The 23228-nt window shown below is 42.7% G+C and overlaps 1 protein-coding gene across 2 annotated transcripts in view; it reads left to right on the plus strand.

Moving 5' to 3' along the window:
- Positions 1–23228, plus strand: part of SLK (STE20 like kinase) — a 475210-nt gene that overhangs the window by 110808 nt on the left and 341174 nt on the right. For both annotated transcript variants that reach the window (XM_085606718.1, XM_085606727.1), the window contains exons 3-4: positions 4250–4298; positions 13316–13465. In XM_085606718.1, the coding sequence (XP_085462844.1) occupies positions 4250–4298; positions 13316–13465 (199 nt within the window). The remainder of the gene's footprint in view (positions 1–4249; positions 4299–13315; positions 13466–23228) is intronic.

The following is a 23228-nucleotide window of genomic DNA, read 5'->3' on the forward strand; positions in this document are numbered from 1 at the left end:
GGGTGAATTAATTCATAAAGTGATTTCTTTAAAGTGTTTGGAGGCTACAGTTGTGCACATTTCTCCAAAAAGTAAGGAGCAAGACTCTTCCCCTCATCAGTAAGTCCATATCCCAAGAAAAGGACACTTAGAAATGCTATGTTAGATATCTTAAAGTTGAACTTGTAGCCAATCTAAGCGAATCACTATATTATGTGATCTACTCTGGCTAAATGTGGGTTTTACTCATCGTCCATCAGGTAGATATCATCTACATAGGACAATGCGTCCGGGACAATATCCTGTAGAATTGACACTATACGGACAGCAAACGGTCTTGGACTGTTCTTCTATCCCATGGCTAGTCATGCAAAGCGACGTTGAAAGTCAAACGCTGAGAAAAAAGGCTGTCCACTCTGATTTCAGGCGCTAGAAATATCCAAGGTTGTTTTGTATTTTTTTACGGACTATATTATTAATCAGTGCCATACTAAATGTATTTTGTTTTTCAAAAGTGCGTGCATGACTGTTTAAATGTCTGTAGTGTAAGACTATGCAATATGAATGATCTGGTTTCAAAACAGGAAAAAGGGGCTTACTTATTTGAGACACACACGGTTCAATTATTCCCTGGTGCTCCAATTGGGAGAGTATTTCTCTAACAGGTGCGTTAGCATCTTGTTTGATGGGGTATTGTGGTTGCACTTGCGAGCTGGACTGTATGGGTATTATATGATCAGGAGAATCCTTATCCCAGTCGACATGATTGAGGAGTAAAGCCAGGGCTTGTGCAAGAGCCCATTGTGCTGCATAGGCTTGTTTGACCTCCTCAGGGACAAGCACAGAAAATGAAGGAATTATTACGTCCTCACCTTGTGTGGATGTTTGGACAAACTGCAGGGTTCAATCGACTTCTGCTAAAAGGATGTCATAGAACAATGTAAAATTTTCCCAGAATATTACTCGAATGGTGGGCTGTACCCTCAATTTGTATCTCCAAATTATATAACCTATTTGGGGGGCTACACGCCTGTCTGGGGTTTAAGTTGTAAAAATGTTATCAGTTGCTGTTGCTGCCAGACGTCCTGGAGAATCTGGCACGTTATAGTGACTTCTGCTGGGCTGTTTTAGGAAAACCACTGCGGAACTCCTGTTCAGGAGGAGAGTCCTCAGTGTTTGTGGCATACTTTCTTATTCTGAAATTGAGCTTATGGTATAGACTGCAGCAAAGACTGTACTCCAAATGTTACAGTCACCTGTTCCAGTAACCAGTCCATGGGGTATGTATATAGTCAATATTCTGTGCTTGTCTTGTGGTCCCGAAAGGGGAAACGAGGCTTTAATTTGGTCGTTTTTTTTCTTCTTCTTTTTGTGGGCAATGCAAAATGGAATTTCCTCACGATTGGTGGTAATTTTTCCCATAATTGAATGAACAATTACAGGATGTATGGTAGGTACTGCAGACAACTGAGCTTGCCCTGGCAGGCCAGCCCTTGCTGGAACAGCGTCTATATAATCTAACTATACCATTCTATAATTGTTGTTTCTCTTGAGCATTGAGATTTCCTAAGTTAGTGGATGGTGTATAACCAGCTAGCGCTGGCCAGGTAGCCCCTTCATTACTAAGGCGACCTGTGCTTACTGGTGCAAGTACATGTGGAAGGGCACTGCAGAACCATGTTTGATGTTCCCTTGTGATTATATGCTTTTTATTGTTGTTCTGGGTGAACAGTTGTGTGTACATGAAATGTATTTGTATTAGCATCCACAGTTGGAAAATTGACCCAAGTATGAAAGACTTGAAAGCGATAGCCATTGTGGGCTTCAACCATGAACATAAAGTCACCATCTGTATAAGTAAGTCCATGCATAGTTACATGCGCATGGACGACAAAACAGCAGTTGTCTACAATGGGGACAGGTTATGCATGCGCCATGATGTAAACAATAAAAACAAAAGGGCAGCCACAAATATGGGTAATCCTTTTAAAAAATTTCAAGCTTGAAAAACCAACAGTTAAATTAGGTGTTTCCTAAATTACTATGGATGATTAATCCTCAACACCTCGGACGTCTCTGGTAGTAGGTGTAAGAGTTATTATGGAAAAGCACATGCACTAGTCAGAAGACCTGTTAAATAAGTACCAGAGCAACGTTGATAGCACCATGTTGCAGGTGTTCTGTTTGGAAACAGAACTGTGCCTGACATCGCAGGACGCCAGAGTGTAGGACTGAGTCACCATACAACTCCAGTACCTATGTGCCCAAATCCGACTAGCTCACAGTGCCCCACCTGCCCTCCTAACCTTCCTAGAGTAACAGGTGAATTTACAACCTCGAACACAATACTTAAGTCACAAAGGGAACCATTGAAAAGATAATCACCTTTCGCTTTTCACTCGTGCATGTCCATAGTAAACTAAAGAAAGACATGCGAAAGCTCACTATTTATTGTAACTATTGTGCTCTGTTATGAAGCAACTGTGCTGTGATTAGAAACCATATACAACTGAGCAAAGTAATCAACATTATGAGCAAGCTATATACAATGAAAAGTCCTATCATGGCAAATTATACATTTGTTTAAACCTACCAGCTCTACGGGAGTGCAAGAATATATCAATGATCTCTAGGATTCGAAGCGGACCCCATACCTGTTGTTGTGTAGTTAGGTGGTCTGCATCGTAAGTGTAAACTCAGTTTATGGAAGGCTGGGGCACCCATTCCACAACCTGTCCCTCTGCAAGAATCCTCCTCTCTGTTTTCTAAAAGGCAAGAATTGGATTATATGATAAAAAGTGATGTGTTGGAAAACAGCAGCTGTGTTTTGCGTTGTCTAAACGTTAGGAGAAGTTGCTGACCGATCATAGCGAAAAAGATCACCATGTTGTTCGACCTTGTACGAAATGTTCAGACTGAATCCCAAGAAGAACTGAATAATAATAAGTACTGCATATTTCTAAAATAATATGGCACAAAATAAACATGTTATGTGTGGCTGTGCAAAGCACGAGTGACCTAAAACGTTCAGTTAGGCTAAAATAAGGGAGAACCAAGTGGAACCTAAAGAGAACTTACTACAGTATATGCCTCAAAACTCAGCAAAAACGTAAATCAGAAATAGGACTAATCAGCCATCACTTAAAATTGAGAACACCATTGGAGTATTAACTGTGCCCTTGTTACATTTCAACAAGCCTCAAACTGCAAGAACGGCTGGGCTATCTCTCATATTCCTTCTGTCTCTCACATTCCTTCTCTCTTTGCCTCTTGCAATAGCGTACGGACATGTCTGCTGTGTCATGATTGGAGCACTCTCTCACAACACCATATCATCCTACTTGTAAGTCACAGCTCAGCCATCACCCTTCCAATCATCTGTAACAGAGGTAGTAAATACTTATTCTTCCACCACGAGGAGTGCCAGGTAAGGGAAAATAAATCACTGTGTAAATGCCCCTCCAATACAACCATCCAGCTTCTCTTCTGCAAAAGAGGGTGGCTGACTAGGGTAGTCCTGTCTACCAGATGAGCTGCATCTGTGTCCTGGTGTAGTAATACCTATTTGGACTCCTTAGTAATAATTATTTGGACACTTGGATGCACTTCATATCACTCAGAGTGCTGTCTCTCTAGCGCTGAAAGGCTTAAACATAGGATCTGTAAAAGAATGTATCTGCTATTTCCACTTGTACATTTCACCTGCCCAAAAAACTTTGTTTTGATTTTCTGTTTAGAACCGGTTTCTTAAGGGACTACAGAATAAGTATCTAGGAAGGTCTCCAGTGGGGCTTGAATTTGGTTCTTGTGTATCCCTCTGCCCTGTCTCCAGTGGGGCTTGAATTTGGTTCTTATGTATCCTCTGCCCTCCTGAGCGTTTTGGCTTGCAAGACTATTTCTGTTAGCAGTTGCTTTAGCTAGAAAAGTGGAGGCACTAGAGTTGGGTCGAAGAGTCTGGGAACTGCAGGCATTATTGGCCTCCCCCTAATTTTACTATATTGTCCATGGATTACATGACTCTAGGTTAAATGCATGATAGTCTCTGAATTCTGTCTGACCAACGTAACCCTCTTACCATCCTTCCTTCCAACTCCTCAGCCTTCTAAGGAAGGACTCTGAGATCAGAAATAATTGTGTCTTTATTTTGGAGTTTTATGGTGCTTCTTGGTATGTGAGCATGTTAAGATTAACATAACCAGTCTATTCCCTCTATTGAACACTGCACTTAAAATTTGTCTAAGGTAACTGTTGATTTCTGTTTTCAAAACAGATCCTCATTGAGTTCTGTGCTGGTGGAGCAGTTGATGCTGTAATGTTGGGTAAGTAATTTTTCACGCTTGGTTTTAGGAATATAAAAGGAGGAGACTTTTTGTAATAGCATGCAATCTGAGGATGTACAACTATTGAAAGATTCAAAATGATTTCCATGTGAGATAGTGCTTTATATTAAGTGCTTACTGATGGGCACTAGAATCATTGAATCATCTGACCCAGAAATAAAAGGTTTTTGTTTACACAACCAAATAGGCAGACTTTGTCTTCAGTATGACCAGATTTTTCTTAAACCAAAAAAGAACAAGCCCTAGAAATAGACCTACTATTGGTCAGCTAGAATGGACACAAACAAAAGTTTGCAGTAACCACCCTGCCACCCCTCCCTTCCCAAAAAATATATGGTATCCCTGTTTTCCTCTTCCACACCTTCTCAGTAATCATGTTAACATTACAAAGGCTTTCAAATGTTTTTCATGACACTTAGCAATTTTGTATGAGCAGCTGATGCTTCTAGCCACATAAAACCTCAAATTAATTACCTCACCAAGCTGGCTTATCTGTTGCATCAAAATCTTTGCAGAAGACACGTGTCTTCTGTCACATCAAGAATATGACAGTAAAGAAAACAAGATACAGGGAGAGCGTAACCAAGTAGCAGCATGGGATACATTCACTCACTAGCTGTAGTGTCAATGAAAAGGAAGCTGGAGGGAGCCACAACTGTGGACTCCCATGTTCATGCCTTGATCGACTCCCATTTCACTAAATCAATATCTATATTAAAATCATCCAGTTAATACCACAAGGCAACTCTTGCCTTCTCGGGGTGCTTATACATAAAAACTAATACCACAGCTTACGTAAAGTTTTTTTTTTGATGACTTTATTAATTTAGCATTTTCATATTACATTTTTCAATTCAGGGTATGGTTCTGTTCGATTTGAAACACATCGAACATATGTTGAAGACACCATAACCACTTAATCCAATGAGCATAGTGAACAGTAAAATGCTACAATAACCGATTTATTTCCTTCCCACACCTGGGGCCGCATTATACATGCGATGCATCTTCCTTCGTTGCGCCGGGCGCACCTTTTAAAAGGTGCGTCCAGCGCAGTAAAGGAAAATGCGCCGTATTATGATGAATGCGCTGCCCTCAGGGCAGCCACGAAATCGCGCTGCCCTGAGGGCAGGGAATTCATGTGAAAAACGAGCGGCTGCTTAGAAGCCGCTCTGTGTTTTCACAGTACAGGCAGCAACCCGCCAGCACTTTTAAAAGGGGTTAGAGACCCCCTGCAGGCATGTGCATTCAGTGACTGCACCCTCCTGCAAGGGGTTGTCTGGGGGGTCCATAGTACCCCATTTGGCCCCTCCGGAGGGCTACTCTCAGGGTGCGCACTGACAGTGCACCTCCTGTGTGCTTCTTTTCCTTTTCACCCATGTCTGTAATGCGGCGTGGGTGCAGAGGCAAAGGGATTCCCTCATTTGCAGGGGGCACGCCCCTATGCAAATGAGGAAAAGCCCCCTGAAGAAAGAGCTGGTGATTTATGTGCACTAGACGTATCTGTATTGCAGAATGCGCCGCACAAGCATCTGTGATCCCTCCTATAATACCGAAGTGCCCCGGGGCACTTTGTGTAATACAGCGCCTAGAGTGCTCATCAGTATACTCAACATCGTGCACCCAGCAATACACTGCATAATATGCAGTTTAACATTACATTTTCCATTCATTGCAACTGTGTCCGCCTGTATTGTGTTACTTAATTACCCAAGAGGGTGAGTGTGTTTCAGGTGGCAGGAGGTACCTTCCAGCCTACTCTATTACAGTCCATTCCATTCCATTCTCATGTTGTGGATATTATATCCTGCAACGTTCAGCTTTTTATTAGCCCTCGACTGGTTAACCCTCACAGAACCTCTGAAGAATTCCTCTTTTTTGAGGTCTTGTGTTGTACGAAGCTTAATTCATAAGCTCAAAGGCCAGCGTATGGAAATTCAGATGGCAACATAAGAGTGTTGGTGGTGATATTACATGTGATGAAGTTGATACGTGAAGTATTGGCGAAAGAATAAAAGGTTAATATTGACAAGACTTTGTGTTTTGTTATTGTCAATTAGCATTTGTTTAATTCTTAAATAATTAAGAAAAACATTTTTCAAAATAATATATTTACCGAAAACTATGTATTAAATAATTGATCAACTATGAATGTTAGGACAACATTCTTATAAATCTAAAACATATAGTACATAACATCATATTGCAACTCCCTTTATATCGTAAAATATTTTTGGGAAAAACCCACCCTACATAAAAAGCATTTTGACTTGTCCAACCTGGTCTTCAAAGTCCTGGCAGACTCAGGAAAAATATCTGTCCTAGGCAGCGTTTAATTTGTAACAAAATAGATGCAGGTCCCTAAAGCTCTGCTCAGAAGCCCGTAGCCAGCACTGTTAAATGTCAGCACTAATAATACCAAGGCTGCGTAGTTGGAATCCACCTCATGCATCTATGATTGGCTACCAGACACCCCCTGCCCATTTATCTCACTTTTGCAGGGTCCTGCTTTTTCCCTTTGTGTGTTTTCTCCCTCTTTCTTCGTCTTTCTATTTTGTGTTCTTTCCCTCTCTTGCTCCTGGTAAATGTCCAATGAGGAAAAATAAGTGCAAGTTCCCAAACATTAGTGCTGGTGGTTCCCACCGGCAACAACAGGCTCAAATTAAGAACTGGCTAGGTCATTGATAGACGGTTGGTTTTGCATAAATACTGGTTTACACATTACATACAATGTGTCATGCATTACGACCTTAAAGGAAAGGGCAGCATATCAGTAGAAGTGCATGAAAAGAATAATTCCCACCATTGTTAAGCAGATGCCCATAATATGACAAACATTGGCTGCAGGATTAAAAATTATGCCACTGTTGGGCACCATGGTGCAATAGGTAAATGCAATTTGCCAAGAATTACCACCATAATACCCAAGACTGTTGATGTTCTGCATGAGTGGGCAGCACTGTTGTATGAATGTCAATGGCATCCCCCTAAATTACAACTATAGACCCAGGGGAAGCATGTTTTCAACTGTGGGCAGCATCGCATGGATACCTACAATTTGGCAAGAAACACATCGACAGGTGGGCGGTGGCCATCATCACATGGATTCCCAGAATTGACCAAAATTGCCACCATTGTGTCAGGGCCCGCTCTGCACAACTACATATGCACATTGACCTACACAAAAGCACCCAGACAGCTACTCACAGGCAGACCGACATACTCATGGACAGAGACACACACATTATTTTTTTATATTCAGCTGGTGTTCTATACTGACTTATCTCCAGGCTGCTGCTCTCTGATTGGCAGTCTTTTGAGAATGAGTGGGGTTGATGGGACAGCCTTGGGTGGCTTTATGCTTTGGCAGGTACTTGTGCCCAGAATTAGCAGATAAGTGAAAATGTAATTGGGGGGGAGCAGGAGGGGTCACGCTGATGTATTTGGGCAGCCAAGGGAGATCATGCAGCCTTAGCCACTCCTGGCAGGAGGGAATGAACAGACAGGAGTGCCTCAAACAGTTGTCTGTGTCCGGGGGACAGAATATGTAGGAGATAAGTGGGAATGCGTGTGAGAGGAGGCAGGAAAGGAGGCCAGAGCGGAAGGCCTGATGGAGGGAGAACCAGTAATGACACACACAGACTGAGGTATGGGGACATGAGAGTGCCTGTGTAGAATATGAAAGTAGGGGCAACTCGCATGACTGGGTTGCTGGCAGAAATGCTTTGGGCTGATGTGGAGGAGCCTGATCAGCTGAGCAAATCTATCCAGAGAAGCAGAGCATATACTGATTCAGTGAGGCTGCTAAGAGGGATTCTCTTCTGTGCACTAGTGTATATGAGCGGAGTACATTTGTAGATGCTGTGAGGATATTGCCAGCACAAGGGACTCCTTGCAATGCAGGCAAAATATTATTTCCCTTCTTCTGCATGGCAGCAGATTGTACAGTGTCCACTATCAATGTGCCATTCAGCCTTGATTCAAAAACCTCTATAAGCAGCAACACATAAAAATACACTGCAGAATTAATATCTGTAATCTGATTTGTCATTTTAAGGTCTAGCGTACTAGATAGGGCATGCGCTGTCTGTTGCAAGACATATTTCAGCTTATAAAGAACATAGAGGGGCTTGGAGCCCACCATTTGTTTTTTATTGGTAGGCTGTCCTTGTCACTCTCCTTTGCCTACTTCCTGTTGGTGCCCCTCCTTGTTAATCTTGTGTTTCTCCCTCCTGTGGAGCATTGTCTCTTTCAGACTCTTAGACTGGCTGGCATCACTGCTTCCACTACTTGATTTTCAAGCACTATTGTTTTTTTGCTCTGGGGTGTGGAATTTAATACAGTATCTACTCGTCCAGGGGACAAGATTATTCATAAATCAACTTGTTCTCTAAAAATAAAACACGTGTCCCTCTGGGGCCACGTAGTGTGGCAACAAATTACGGCAGCAGTCTCAATATATAAGAGCTCTTGTAATAGCCTCTATGATTATATTAGGGCTCATACTATTGTATGTTTTGAACACTAGCAATTCCTTACTTTTGCCATATTTCCGCAGATCTACATACTGGGTTTGGAGGTACTGGTAAACAACAGTTTCAGGATTGGAATGCCCTTTCGAGTCTGTACATACCTACTAACTTAAGCTATTCTCTAATATTTTCCCATACTGAGAAAGATTTCAAATTTACTCCTAACAAGGGCAGAAGTAACATTTCTTCCAGTGGTTGGAGGGAAAGTGAACTTGTAAATTCTTAGCAGATTTCGTATGAGGAAATCTACAAATGTCTGTTTGCTCGAGCTAAAGTGCAATTCACAAATGGGTTCTAGAAGTATGATTTCTGAGCCTACATCTGTAAATTCTTGTGAATTCATGGAAGCTGTAAATCTCCACTAATGCAATGATCTATTCAATGGGTGCACTTTTGGGACTTTCCTAATTAAGTCTGGTGTTAATCAAAACTTTTTGGTTTTAATAAAATTCTATCTCTCTTTCACTCTATTGGCTGACATGGTGAGTGACAGCATTCTGCTTCCTCATAAGGAGCATATCGGCACACAAAGTATTCTTGTTCAGTGCCCGGGACAATGACACAATGTGACAATGTGTGCTTTAATAAAACAAAAAATATGTGTTTTTTTTCCAATGTTTGTTGTAATGGTGAGGGCCCAGTAGCTCCCACAACAATGTTTTACAAACTTTTTGTCACAAGACATCCATCAACAAAGCCAAAATGTTCAGCACCCATGTTAGACCTATTGGCTTTGCCAATGCCTTTTATTTTCCTGTTTCTCATAATCTTGTTGAAACTGGTTACATTGTTTTTCCATTATGAATATGTATTGGAAATACTAGCATGTATCAACACATTTTACTAAATGATGCTTCAAAGAAATGGTACCTTAAATTTCACAGTAGTTTAGCAAAATGTTTTGTTTTCTAGTTGCATTTTTTGTGAACATTTTATTTTGAAAGGAAAGAATCCTCAATCATGCTTTCAAGCTACTGCAGATATTTGAATCTGGGAGCATTATACATAGCCTTATATTGTTATGCTTCCCAAACATGTGAACACATTTTTATACTAGAACCATTGTTAGTAGTGCAGTCTAAGCTTCTAACATTTCCTTATAGCGCGCACCCTACTGATAAAGGCTTTGTACTAAGGAACCATAAATTCAAGTTTGAACAGCATTAACTTATAGATACAAATATAACCTTAACTGCAGACAGTGCTTTTCTCAGGTCCATAATGTAGTACTGTAAACTGGCAGCTAAAGAGTTTGTGCTACAGGGGATTGGGCCTACTTGACCTGTTTCAAGGACAAAATAAACATTAAAACCTGTTGTTCTCGTGAGTTGGTCCATTTGGATCAATGCGGCTTCATGCCTGCTCGGGGTACGCGGCATTGTATTCGCCGCCACCACCTGGCGCTTGCGCACCGACATCATCTCACTCATATTTGGCTCTACTCTTGATCTATTTTGAGAAAGCCTTCGATACGGTGGATTGGACCTACTTGGATGAGGTGATGGAGGCGATGGAGTTCGGATTGCCGTTCCGGCGCTTCTGCCAGGTGCTCTACTCTTGCCCTAGAGCGAGGGTCCTGGTCAACGGGGCACTCGCCAGGGTTGTCCGCTCTCGCCACTCCTATTCGCACTGGCGATGGAACCCCTGGCCTCCCTTATCCGTCAAGACCCCCACATCCGGGGCTGGGCGTGAGACCCATTGCGGGTGGACAAGATCGCCCTATACGCGGACGATGTCTTCCTTTTTTTAGCCGACCCCGAAACCTCCGGCCCGCGCTGTTTGGAGGTTCTCACCGCCTTTGAACGAACCTCAGGCCTTCGGCTCAACCCGGCCAAGTCAACTCTGGTTCCCCTCCACCCATCCCGTGCCTGTTTCGATTGGCAGACAACCATCCCCTTGGCACACTGCCTAATACCTCCTTATGACAGAGGTATGGGAGTCACTAATCTTCATCTCTACTTCCTTGCTACAAAGCTTATTGTGGTTCATGACTGGTTCATGGGCGGCTGATCCGACCCGCCGTATCGAGTGGAACTTCAAACGATGGACTTCTTGCGACTCAAGGCCAACTTGTATGGGTCCCCTGTGCCGCGCGAACTGCCTCCCATCACTCGGTCGATCCTCCTGGCTTGGCGCACCGCCTTGCGCCACACGAGGTAGGATCGGACGCTTACTAGGCAGACCCCCTTGTGGCGGGGCACATCCGGGATTTTCATCGATGGGACTGCATAGGGATCTCGCTTCTAGGGGACGTTTGGGTGGGGGACCATATCCGAACCTTCCCAGACCTGCACCAGCGCTATTCTCTCCACCCCTCCCAGTTCTACAAATACCTGCAACTTAGGCACGCTCTGGGGGTGCACCTTCCCACCCCTCCTCTCTTCCAGAGTTTAGTCCCCTGGAGGCCCAGGTGATGATGGGGAATCTTGGCAGGGGTGGGGTCTCCCGAATATACCGTTCCCTGGTGAACAACACCCCTGCAAACTTAGACGAGCTGCGAGCCCGTTGGGAGGGTTGGTTGGGCCCCTTGGAGGAGGCGGATTGGAGGGATGCCGTTATGGCCCCTAAGACACCGACGACCTCGTCGAAACTGCGCTTAGTCCAACTTTACTACTTGCACGGGGCTTATCTCAACCCGGAGCGCCTGTACAAAGCCCAATTACGCCCGTCCCCGGCCTGCGGGCGTTGCGACCATGCCCCTGTGGATTTTTATCATATGGTGTGGCAGTGCCCTTCCCTCGCTTCCTTCTGGGCGGGTGTGGAATTAGAGATCTCACAGACCCTGGGTTGGCCGTTCCCCACGATCCCCTGCGCCTGATTTTAGAGGTGTTTGATGGCCTGGACGGCTCTCGGGCCGACAAGCGTTTCCTGGGGACAGCGGTGGCAGTGGCGAAGCGAGACATTGCGGTGCTGTGGTCTCAAGCTAAGCCCCCCACTGTACGGAGGTGGAGGCGAGGGGTGGACTGGTGTGGGACTCGGGAGGAGCCCCTCTTCGAAGCCCGGGGATGCCCTGAACTTTTTCAAAGGATATGGGGCAAGTGGTTCAACCTAAGCTCTTGAGTGGGTTTGTCTTCTGAGTTACCCTTTGTACGAATTTATCCAGCTATTTGATTCACCGATCTTGGACGCTGTACACATGCATGCACTGTATGATATTCTGTCTGATTGTGATGCCACTAGGATTTTGTGTTTTAAAAATTGATTATCAAAAAAAACAAACTGTTGTTCTCGACCCCAAACAATATGTTCTGGGTGTCGGGCGATAGGAATTCAACATCGCTGAGTGCACCCCTTTGTGCATGTATTTGCTAGCCGTCTCCCTAATGCCACGTCTCTCACGCTGAACTCTTTGTTGCCCGACTGCTTCTCTTTTCTGTCCTCCGTCTTGCACTCACCCGTGTGCTTCTCCCCATTTCTTCCCACCAACTGCATCCTCCACGCTTTTCCATACCCCCATGTTGTATTCGGTACATACCCCGTTGCTTCTGCATCCTCTCCGGTGCTACTTTGGTGCCTCCTCCTTACCCTGTGGAGTGTCACAGTTGGCTTGCTCCCCCGTGTTGCTTCCACTTCCGCCAGTCAAAAAATAAATAAAAACACTTATCTGCTTTTTTTTCTTTTTAGTTACTGATCCACCCCAGATCCGTAACTAAAAAGAACAAAGCGACCATGTGGTTTTGTAGGCATGCATAGGTTTTTTGAATTTTTTTTTTTTTTTTTTTGGTGTTGTTTTTTTTTTAAACTTTAGCCACGCTGCACAGCATTTCAGATGCTACACAGTGTGGCTAACAACTATTTGCAAAGTCAGTAGGTCACAAAGGCAAGATCTGTTGGCTTTGCCAGTGCTGGTTTTATTAAATTGCTAGATCCGCTATGAGCGTACTCTCCAGATAAATTTAAAAGTAAAGCATTTGTATAGTGCACAATGTGTTTACTTGTTTCTAGAATTTGCCTTTGCCATTCTGCTTGTCTCTTGTTTTTGTATATATGTGTGTGTGTTGGATCTTGGAGGGTGTACATTCTGGATTGGTTGTAGAGGAATGTTGCCTTTGTGTGCAGGTTCAGTGGATGCAAAGTTGGCTTAGAATTATACAAGTGTATGGACTTTTTAAAATGTGTGGGTAAGAGAGTTATTGGTCATTCCAATTAAAATGAGAGGTTCCTCTTCCTTACTTGAGTTCTGTACCTATCCCTTTCTACTCACTATGTGGGTGGGTATGTATTGCCTGTGCTTCAGTAACACCGATGAGGAGTCTGGCTCTCATAAAATGTTTTTATGCTGGGATTCCCCTTAAACTAGTACACCACAAGCTGTAGAATATGTGATGTTTGTCCTGCAAGATACACCACAATGTAAATGTATTTTACTCAGATATGATGACAGTTTGTTGGACTGTAAGCAATATCACTTAACATGACCTGGTGAAACTACTGTTTGGTTAATTTTGTGATTGTTTTTTTCAGAGCTTGAGAGGCCTTTAACTGAACCCCAAATTCGTGTAGTTTGTAAACAGACCTTAGATGCCCTTCTCTACCTGCATGAAAACAAAATTATTCACAGAGATTTAAAAGCTGGCAATATCCTTTTTACAATTGATGGAGATGTAAAACTCGGTGAGTAACTTAAATGTAAAATAACGTAGCTAATCTATCTCTTTGAAAGATGCACCTTTCTTTGTGATTGTTTTTCTGTAGGTCATATAGGTTTATATCATATTATAGTCACTTTCTTTAAAAAAAAAAAATATATATATATATATATATATATCTATATATCTATATATCTATATCCTACTGGCGGTCGCCAGTAGGTAGTTATAGTTAGGACCCCTTTTCCATAGGAAATCCGCAACATTCTATTTTGAATAACTTTGGCGCCGGTCGATGAATCCTCGCGAATTTCTCAAAATAGGTGGGGCGCTACGCTCCGCTCCTACCCTGAAAGTCTCGGGGGGATTCGTCAAGCGGGGGCTGAGATAAAAGGGGGGTCCCAAAGCGCGTTTTTCCCATGCATTTTTCCATAGGACCTTTAGACAGAGCTACAGCCCGAACGGCTGAACAGAATTACTAGAAATTTGGCAGAGAGGTAGTCCCTATGTCAAGGAAGTGCCTTTTGTAGGTTTGGTGTAAATCTGTTCAGTAGATTCTGAGAAAATAGCCTTTAAATCAATATATATATCTGAGCCCGCTTACGGTACGCTTACCGTACGCGTACGGTGGCGTGCGCGAGCGCGATTCTGATTGGCTCTTAGATCTTAGTAAACATTCGAATCGGCCGAAACCAGGAAGCGGCGTCCGCCATTTTGTCTCTCGCACTGAGTGTTATTTATCAAACATGATGCCCAAAAACATGTTACGGGGCTGTTTTGACAACTCCCTCCCACATAGTCATGTTGAGGGAGTCCCCAAACATCCCCCAAGAGCAAAAACGGTTTTATTTTTTTTTCGGCAATTTCGCCGAGTACGCTTACCGTACGCTTACCGTAAGCGTACGGTAAAAAATAGAAATAAAAAAAACACTATCCACACTTACCCCACCCCCTGTGCTATTGGTGGCCGTAGACCACCAAATGTACAGGGCTTATTACATCAGTAAAAAAACTATATTTTGGCAACATGAAATTATAAAATCGAAATAAAAAAAACACTATCCACATTGACCCCACCCCCTGTGCTTTTGGTGGCCGAAGGCCACCAAATGTACAGGGCTTATTAAAGTTGATAAAAACCGTGCACGGAACGCACTGCGTTAAGTGGGCGCGCACGCCTCGAATGGCGTAAAGTAACTTAGCATTTAAAAAACCGTACAAATTCACTGAAAAAACCATAGGTTTCACACACGTTATAGTTAGGAATTAGCATTTAAAAAACCTTGCAAATTCACTGAAAAAACCATAGGTTTCACACATGTTATAGTTAGCGGAAATTTTACTGATAAAAAACCAATGAAATTGCCCCGTTATAGTTAGTGCTGGCAACTATAACTCACGCGACCGCAATCTTCTGCTGATGACATATGTGTCTTTATAAAAAAAAATATTTGTAATATATGTATAGCTAAAAATGTATGGAAGAAGACATGGCCAAATAAGTGTCTAAATACAGTATTAGCATCAGCAGAGGATTGCGGTCGCGTGAGTTATAGTTGCCAGCACTAACTATAACGGGGCAATTTCATTGGTTTTTTATCAGTAAAATTTCCGCTAACTATAACATGTGTGAAACCTATGGTTTTTTCAGTGAATATATATATATATATATATATATATATATATATATATATATATATATATATATATATATATAACCAAGTCCTTCGTACAAGGCAAAGGATGACGACGCCGTGTCCAGGTTCAAAAGGATATTTATTGCTTATACAGCCGGTTTGGACGCGTTTCGCCTGCCCAGCAGGCTTGCTCACCAACTGTTTGTGCAAGTTTCAAAACCTTATTTACATGCTTACGTGTTCGTCCCGAGTCACGTGACGTGACTACAACCACAATACCATGGAAAACAGACTCGTAGTTTATACCAAAACAGAATTAATTCTTCAACCTTGGTAGAAAGAATACGCACATATATACTTAAGTCTGTGTGAATTACGGCAAGTACATTAGCGGAATTAGAAATAGATTGACACATTTTTATAATAAATCACGATCAATGTCAATAAAAAGAATATTCTTCATGATATCATTGTACCTGGTGTTTGACAATTAACCAAAACATGGTACCAATAATGTATTACTCTTATCGCAATTACTGAGTTTTACCGCTTTCATACCACCCCGTTACTCAACATCTTATTGGCCAAATAGAGCCCAAGTGGGCCTAAATTCACTTATGCTCAGTGCACTCTAAACAATAATTATGTCAGACAGTCTGAGTTCCACAAGTCATATACCGTGCAAAGGACAAACACGTTCAAAAAATTACATTAAAAACAGTGTCGAGGGAGGTTTTTTGGCTGCTAGTCTTTCATCAATTCATTCTCAAATTAATTATAAATGCGTGATAAGGTCTTCTTCCATATTCAGACCTATGGGGGTACGTGTGTTTAAGGCAAGAATGTAAGAAGACTCAAGTCTCCTTAACTTTTTTTCGCAATTGCCCCCTCTTATATTCGGCATGATGCAGTCGATGACAAAGTAGGATAATCCCTTTTCGTTTTTGGCATGGTGGGATTCGAAATGCCGGGCCACGGGGTACGTTCGATCCCCGTTTTTGATGGCCCTCAGATGCTGTAGGATTCTCTTATGCACCGGATGGATTGTGCTGCCCACGTACCTCAAGCCACAAGGGCATTGAAGCACGTAGACAGCATAATCAGTCTTGCACGTGAAACATCCCTGAATCTTCTTTACTCTCTTTGAAAGACCCAGTGCATAAGATACAGTGTTTTTCCCGTGTATGCAAGCCTTGCATTTGTTGCATTTCAAAAAACCTGGTTTTCGCATTAACCAGGCACTGCCCTTGGACACAGCTTTTTTAGTGGGCAGCATGTTCGATACTAGCATCTGTTTAAATGATCTAGCTTTTCGGAAGGTTATTGCTGGTTTTTTCCGAACCGCTTTCCCCAAAAGGGGGTCATTTCGAATTATATGCCAATGTTTGGTGAGTATGCCTCTAATCTGTCTATGCTTTGTATTGAAAGAGGTGATCATTCTTATTTCCTTATTGTTTCTTTTGATTTTGCTATTGCTCACATTAAAAAGAATGTCCTCTCTCGGTCGTTGTTTAGCTTTCGTTACAGCTTGGCTGATGACCTCTTCTGTATAACCCCTGGCCTTAAAGCGGTTCGTTAAACCTGCGAGTTCTTGGTCAATAATCTTTTCCTCACTACAGTTACGAATTGTCCTGAGGCTCTCCCCATAAGGGATACTTTTGATCAGGCTAAAGGGGTGGAAGCTTTTGGCATGCAGCACTGTGTTGCTAGAAGTCGGTTTCCTAAACAATTTGGAATGAACCCTCTCTTCTTTGATATAGACAGTGAGATCTAAAAAGTTAACTTCAGTTTCACTGATGGTGCTGGTGAAACTCAAATTTAGATCGTTCGTTTGAAGTTTGTCAATAAAGTTTTGGGCAGCTAGTTTAGGCCCTTTCCAAATGACGAAAAGGTCGTCTATATAGCGACTCCAAAGCAGCACATTCTCCTCCCATTCTTCCTGATACAAGGCTCTGACCACCTGCTCCTCCCACCAGCCCATATGCAAATTCGCATAGCTGGGGGCGAAGCAGGTGCCCATCGCTGTTCCGCATGTCTGCTGATACAGCTGATCATTAAAGAGGAAGAAGTTGTTTTTTAGGCAAGTGGAGATCATGGAGAGCAGCATTTGTGTATGCGACCATAGTTTGATAGGGCGGTTGCCCAGAAAGTGTTTGACAGCTTTGAGGCCATCTTCAGCCTCAAAGCTAAACAACGACCGAGAGAGGACATTCTTTTTAATGTGAGCAATAGCAAAATCAAAAGAAACAATAAGGAAATAAGAATGATCACCTCTTTCAATACAAAGCATAGACAGATTAGAGGCATACTCACCAAACATTGGCATATAATTCGAAATGACCCCCTTTTGGGGAAAGCGGTTCGGAAAAAACCAGCAATAACCTTCCGAAAAGCTAGATCATTTAAACAGATGCTAGTATCGAACATGCTGCCCACTAAAAAAGCTGTGTCCAAGGGCAGTGCCTGGTTAATGCGAAAACCAGGTTTTTTGAAATGCAACAAATGCAAGGCTTGCATACACGGGAAAAACACTGTATCTTATGCACTGGGTCTTTCAAAGAGAGTAAAGAAGATTCAGGGATGTTTCACGTGCAAGACTGATTATGCTGTCTACGTGCTTCAATGCCCTTGTGGCTTGAGGTACGTGGGCAGCACAATCCATCCGGTGCATAAGAGAATCCTACAGCATCTGAGGGCCATCAAAAACGGGGATCGAACGTACCCCGTGGCCCGGCATTTCGAATCCCACCATGCCAAAAACGAAAAGGGATTATCCTACTTTGTCATCGACTGCATCATGCCGAATATAAGAGGGGGCAATCGCGAAAAAAAGTTAAGGAGACTTGAGTATTCTTACATTCTTGCCTTAAACACACGTACCCCCATAGGTCTGAATATGGAAGAAGACCTTATCACGCATTTATAATTAATTTGAGAATGAATTGATGAAAGACTAGCAGCCAAAAAACCTCCCTCGACACTGTTTTTAATGTAATTTTTTGAACGTGTTTGTCCTTTGCACGGTATATGACTTGTGGAACTCAGACTGTCTGACATAATTATTGTTTAGAGTGCACTGAGCATAAGTGAATTTAGGCCCACTTGGGCTCTATTTGGCCAATAAGATGTTGAGTAACGGGGTGGTATGAAAGCGGTAAAACTCAGTAATTGCGATAAGAGTAATACATTATTGGTACCATGTTTTGGTTAATTGTCAAACACCAGGTACAATGATATCATGAAGAATATTCTTTTTATTGACATTGATCGTGATTTATTATAAAAATGTGTCAATCTATTTCTAATTCCGCTAATGTACTTGCCGTAATTCACACAGACTTAAGTATATATGTGCGTATTCTTTCTACCAAGGTTGAAGAATTAATTCTGTTTTGGTATAAACTACGAGTCTGTTTTCCATGGTATTGTGGTTGTAGTCACGTCACGTGACTCGGGACGAACACGTAAGCATGTAAATAAGGTTTTGAAACTTGCACAAACAGTTGGTGAGCAAGCCTGCTGGGCAGGCGAAACGCGTCCAAACCGGCTGTATAAGCAATAAATATCCTTTTGAACCTGGACACGGCGTCGTCATCCTTTGCCTTGTACGAAGGACTTGGTTATATGAATCGGGCTGTGCTGGGGTAGCCCGTGGCAGACGACGCACCCTCTGATTAGGAGTGTGGCGGCAGTTACCTGAGCAAAGAGGAGCGAATATATATATATATATATATATATATATATATATATTCTACATAATCTACATAATCTACTGGCGGTCGCCAGTATATAGTTAGGATCGTGTTTACATAGGAAATCTGCAACATTCTATTTGGAATAACTTTGGCGCCGATGGACGAATCCTCGCGAAATTTTAAAAATAGGTGGGGCGCCTTCCCTGAAAGTCTCGGGGGGGGGGGGGGGGGATTCGTCTAAAAAGGGGGGGTCCCAAAACGTGTTTTCCCCATGCATTTTTCCATAGGACCTTTAGTCCAAGCTACAGCCCGAACGGCTGAACAGAATTACTTGAAATTTGGCAGAGAGGTAGTCCTCAGGTCAGGGATGTGCCTTTTGCAGGTCTGGTGTAAATCTGTTCAGTATTTCCTGAGAAAATAGCATTTAAAAGCATATATATATCTATAAGCGCGCACCGTGCGCGTACGGTAAAACTTACCGTACGCGCAAGCTGCCGTTTGCGAGCGCGATTCTGATTGGTTGTTGGATCTTAGTAAACATTCGAATCGGTCGAAACCAGGAAGTGTCGGCCGCCATTTTGTCTCTCGCAGTCTGAGGGGGTGAAAAACAAAGGTGGAGAACGTGAAAAGGGGGCAGGGTGGACAGTTCCTGACCCCCTAGCATTTGTCAGGGGGTCCCAGAAGGACCCCCAAGGGCCAAAATTTCCTTTCATTTTTTTGCGAAAAATCGCGGAGTACGCGTAACGTGCGCGTACGGTAGAAACGGAAAAATTCCGCGAACTGCGTAACGTGGGTGCGCGATGCGCGCACGGTGAAAAACCTTAAAAAAAAAAACCACAATAAAACATAACTTGGCATTTAAAAAAACGTACAAATTCACTGAAAAAACCATAGGTTTCACACACGTTATAGTTAGCTGGACATTTCACTCGTGAAAAACCATTGAAATTCCCCCGTTATAGTTAGTGCAGGCAACTATTACTCACGCGACCGCAATCCTCTGCTGATGACGTCAGATATTACATCACTGTATTTAGACACTTATTTACCCATGTCTTCTTCCATTAATTTTTAGCTATACATATATTACAAATATTTTTTTTTCAGAAAGACACATATGTCATCAGTGATGTAATATCTGACGTCATCAGCAGAGGATTGCGGTCGCGTGTGTTATAGTTGCCTGCACTAACTATAACGGGGGAATTTCAATGGTTTTTCACGAGTGAAATGTCCAGCTAACTATAACATGTGTGAAACCTATGGTTTTTTAAGTGAATATATATATATTTATTTATATCAAGTTTTCAAGGAGAACAAAAACAAATCCAACATAATCAGGCATATACCATGCCCACAATACATAATGAGCCATCCACCTTGTGCATCAAGGACTTTCTTCACAAGCCACTTAGATAAACATACATTTACAACAGCCCATCCAAATGACAGCATAATATTCATATAGAGTCTACACGTATCTTAACATTATAAGCCATTATGAAGGTGTGCCCATCCTGTCCTGGATGTATCTCAGAGTCCAGGTTCCAAACCTTTATCGCCTACCTTTTAGTAATTATTGCCTTTAGGGCATTGTGATTCCCCTCTGAGTGTTCTGTTGGATTCAAATAATGCAGGGGTTACTATTTCTTGTAACATTTCAGCCTAGATCATTCAGTCCCTATCCACCTTTCATCCATCCAAACCTCTCATATGTTTTTCTTCCCCATTGTCCATTCAGACATATCCCTGATTCATACCTGTATTGTTGGTCCGTAACTGGGCAGCCATCCAATGGCTATTCTTCTTTTTGCTAAGAATAGCCTGACCAAGGCAAAGCAGTGATCTATTTTCTTAGCTTTTTGTGATGGGGTAACCCCTTAAAAGCAATGCTGGCCCTCGTTCTTGTAACTATTTCCCTCCAATAGTGTTCAATCTCGGGTTAACACCAATTCATTTTCTGAACCTCTGCACCTACCATCTTGCATCTAGGCCACATATCCCACCTAGCACAAGATTTTGTGTAGCCTAGTAGAAATGCCATAACATAATGTGGCGAAGAGCAGGAGCAACCGCACAGAGGCCACGCATATTCAGTCTGGCGCTTTGTGGTGAGGCCTTGTTTTTCAGGACAATGTCTAGTTCTTTGCCCCACACTTGGAGGTTCATGATAAAGTACTTAGATTGGTTCTTCGCAACCGTGAAGAAAATGGTGTGGTGGTAAAAAAAAGAGAAGTGTGAGTTTTGGAAAAAGAAAATAGAGTTTCTGGGACATAGTATCTCAAGTAAGGGAATTTGTTCAAGGCCTGGGTTGCCTAAGGCAGTGGTGGAGTAACCCAACCCCAAGAATAAGGAAGAACTGTGCTCATTTATTGGCTCAGCAAATTCTATGCCAGGCTCCTTTCTTTATCTGATAGAGGCTACTGTAAGTCCTCCACCCATTTTGATTTCGCCTTTAGGACTACTCGGGTTCTGTCTTTCTCTAAAAAGTCATATATGCGTAAGACCAGGCTGTCCCCCATTTTCAACAGGACCGCAAGTGTATTTGTTTCCTTGGAACTGAGGGGAAACTCATTCATGTGTCCCTAATCGTTTTAATCAGTTTGGCATACTGCAGAAACTGGCTAGGGCCTACCTTAAATCGTTTTTGTGCTCTTCAAAATGTAAATGTATTCTATTTTTATAGCAGTCTAGTTGCTGAGTTGTATTTTGCTGTTTTTACAAATGATAGTAGGTTAAGATCATTGGCCTTTTTAGTGGCCATGGCTGTTCCATTAGCTGGCCACTCTTGTGAGATTTCTGCTCTCATGCCAATATGAAGGGTTAATTTAACAGCTGCCCCTTTTCTGGTAATAACTTGGCAGGCTTGTGCAGATATGTTGTGCAATAATTAGAGGCGCCCAAAGCCTAAAAGAAAATGTCACACAGAACTTGGCCAGGATGTTTCTAGAGTAACCTTGTCATCTCCAAATATGATCTGGGGAGTGTTAGCAAGGCCATGGCCCAGGGAACCTGCCCTTATCGTGCCGGCAGGCATGCTCTCTGGTTTGAGCCCCACAAAGGTATGGATTCTCATTCTCTAAATTTACTACGGTGCTTAAGAGTCTTGTTGCAGAGCAATTAGTTCTGATGGATACATCTTTCCTCTTACTTTATTAATTATCCTTTCAGGACTCAGACTATTCTAAAAATGTTTCCCCAGCAGTGTCTTTCCAGTGCTCCCAAGTGGTTGTATACATCTCCCTCCATTGCTACTCCTCTGGACATGACATCACCAGAGAGTATTTGGAGACAACTGGTCCTGTGGTGTCAGTTCTAGTTTCTACAGCACTTTATCAACATGGTTCAGGAGCTTTCTCTGTGTCTCACGTACTCAATTCCACTGCCTTAGACAAAAACTACATCAAATGTCTTCAAATTTTTAAAGTTTCAGACTACATAATGATGTCTATTTTGGTTCTACATGATATCTACTTGTGGTGTCTCGGATTTGAGGACAAAGCTGTGGCCTGCAATTCTTGTGCCTCATGCACCCAAGGGTCACCAGGGAGGACACATTTTTTCTGGTTAATGGCAACATAACAATGCCAAGCGATCTCCATCATTTGCAGGTAAGCCATCCCTCTGGAAACAATCTCACCAAAGTTTTCCCTGAAAATACTCAAAAAGCCCATATGAAAGGGGAAGTCCCCTTTTTTGAGGAAACAGCCGTGCTCTAGGAGCCTTTTGGATGCTTAAAACCATTCCCAGACACCAAACTCAGAGAAGATACCAATGCTAACATAGATCAAACTGCAGTTTTTAGATCCATGAACCAGTGTAGGTTGAACTTGACTCCTCCCTGGTGTGCTTTAAGAGCATCAACGCTACGGCCCACACGTTGGGCCTTACCTCCCCGACATATAATTTATTCAACAATGTAGAAAGTCGTGTGGTTGCTCATGGGCAGTAGTCAAGAGACAATCTTCTTTCTCTGTTCAGGCAGAGTACTGCTCATATCTGGGCAGGGTTAGATCACGTGGTCAAAAGCAACAGCAGTAGCTGCAGTCTCCACCATACTCTGTTGGCTCTGCTGCTTCATAACCTCTTTGACTTCCTCTCTCTGTAATCATCTTTTGGTGGGGGTGTGGAGGGTCTCCCAGTTAGTTATGAGGTAGAAAAGATCGATGTCTCTGTCATCTATGTGGCTAACTTACATGGGCTGTGCCCTACTTTTCCTGTCCCTTTATTTAGTTTGCCTCCTTCCATTGGGACTGCTGTCCAGCACATACTTCAGGGTTGTAGGCAGATGTCCTTGCCCCTGTGAACAAAGGGACCATAGAGGTGTTGCCGCTGAGAGAAAAGCACACTGAATTTTATTCCATCTATTTTGTGGTCCCAAAGAAGGACAGTTTTCTTGGAACCATCCTGCATCTTTGGCTTCTGAACTTATTTATTCAACAAGACCAGTTCAAGA

This window comes from Triturus cristatus, chromosome 1_2, assembly GCF_964204655.1.
Source record: "Triturus cristatus chromosome 1_2, aTriCri1.1, whole genome shotgun sequence".
In the NCBI taxonomy this organism is placed as follows: domain Eukaryota; kingdom Metazoa; phylum Chordata; class Amphibia; order Caudata; family Salamandridae; genus Triturus; species Triturus cristatus.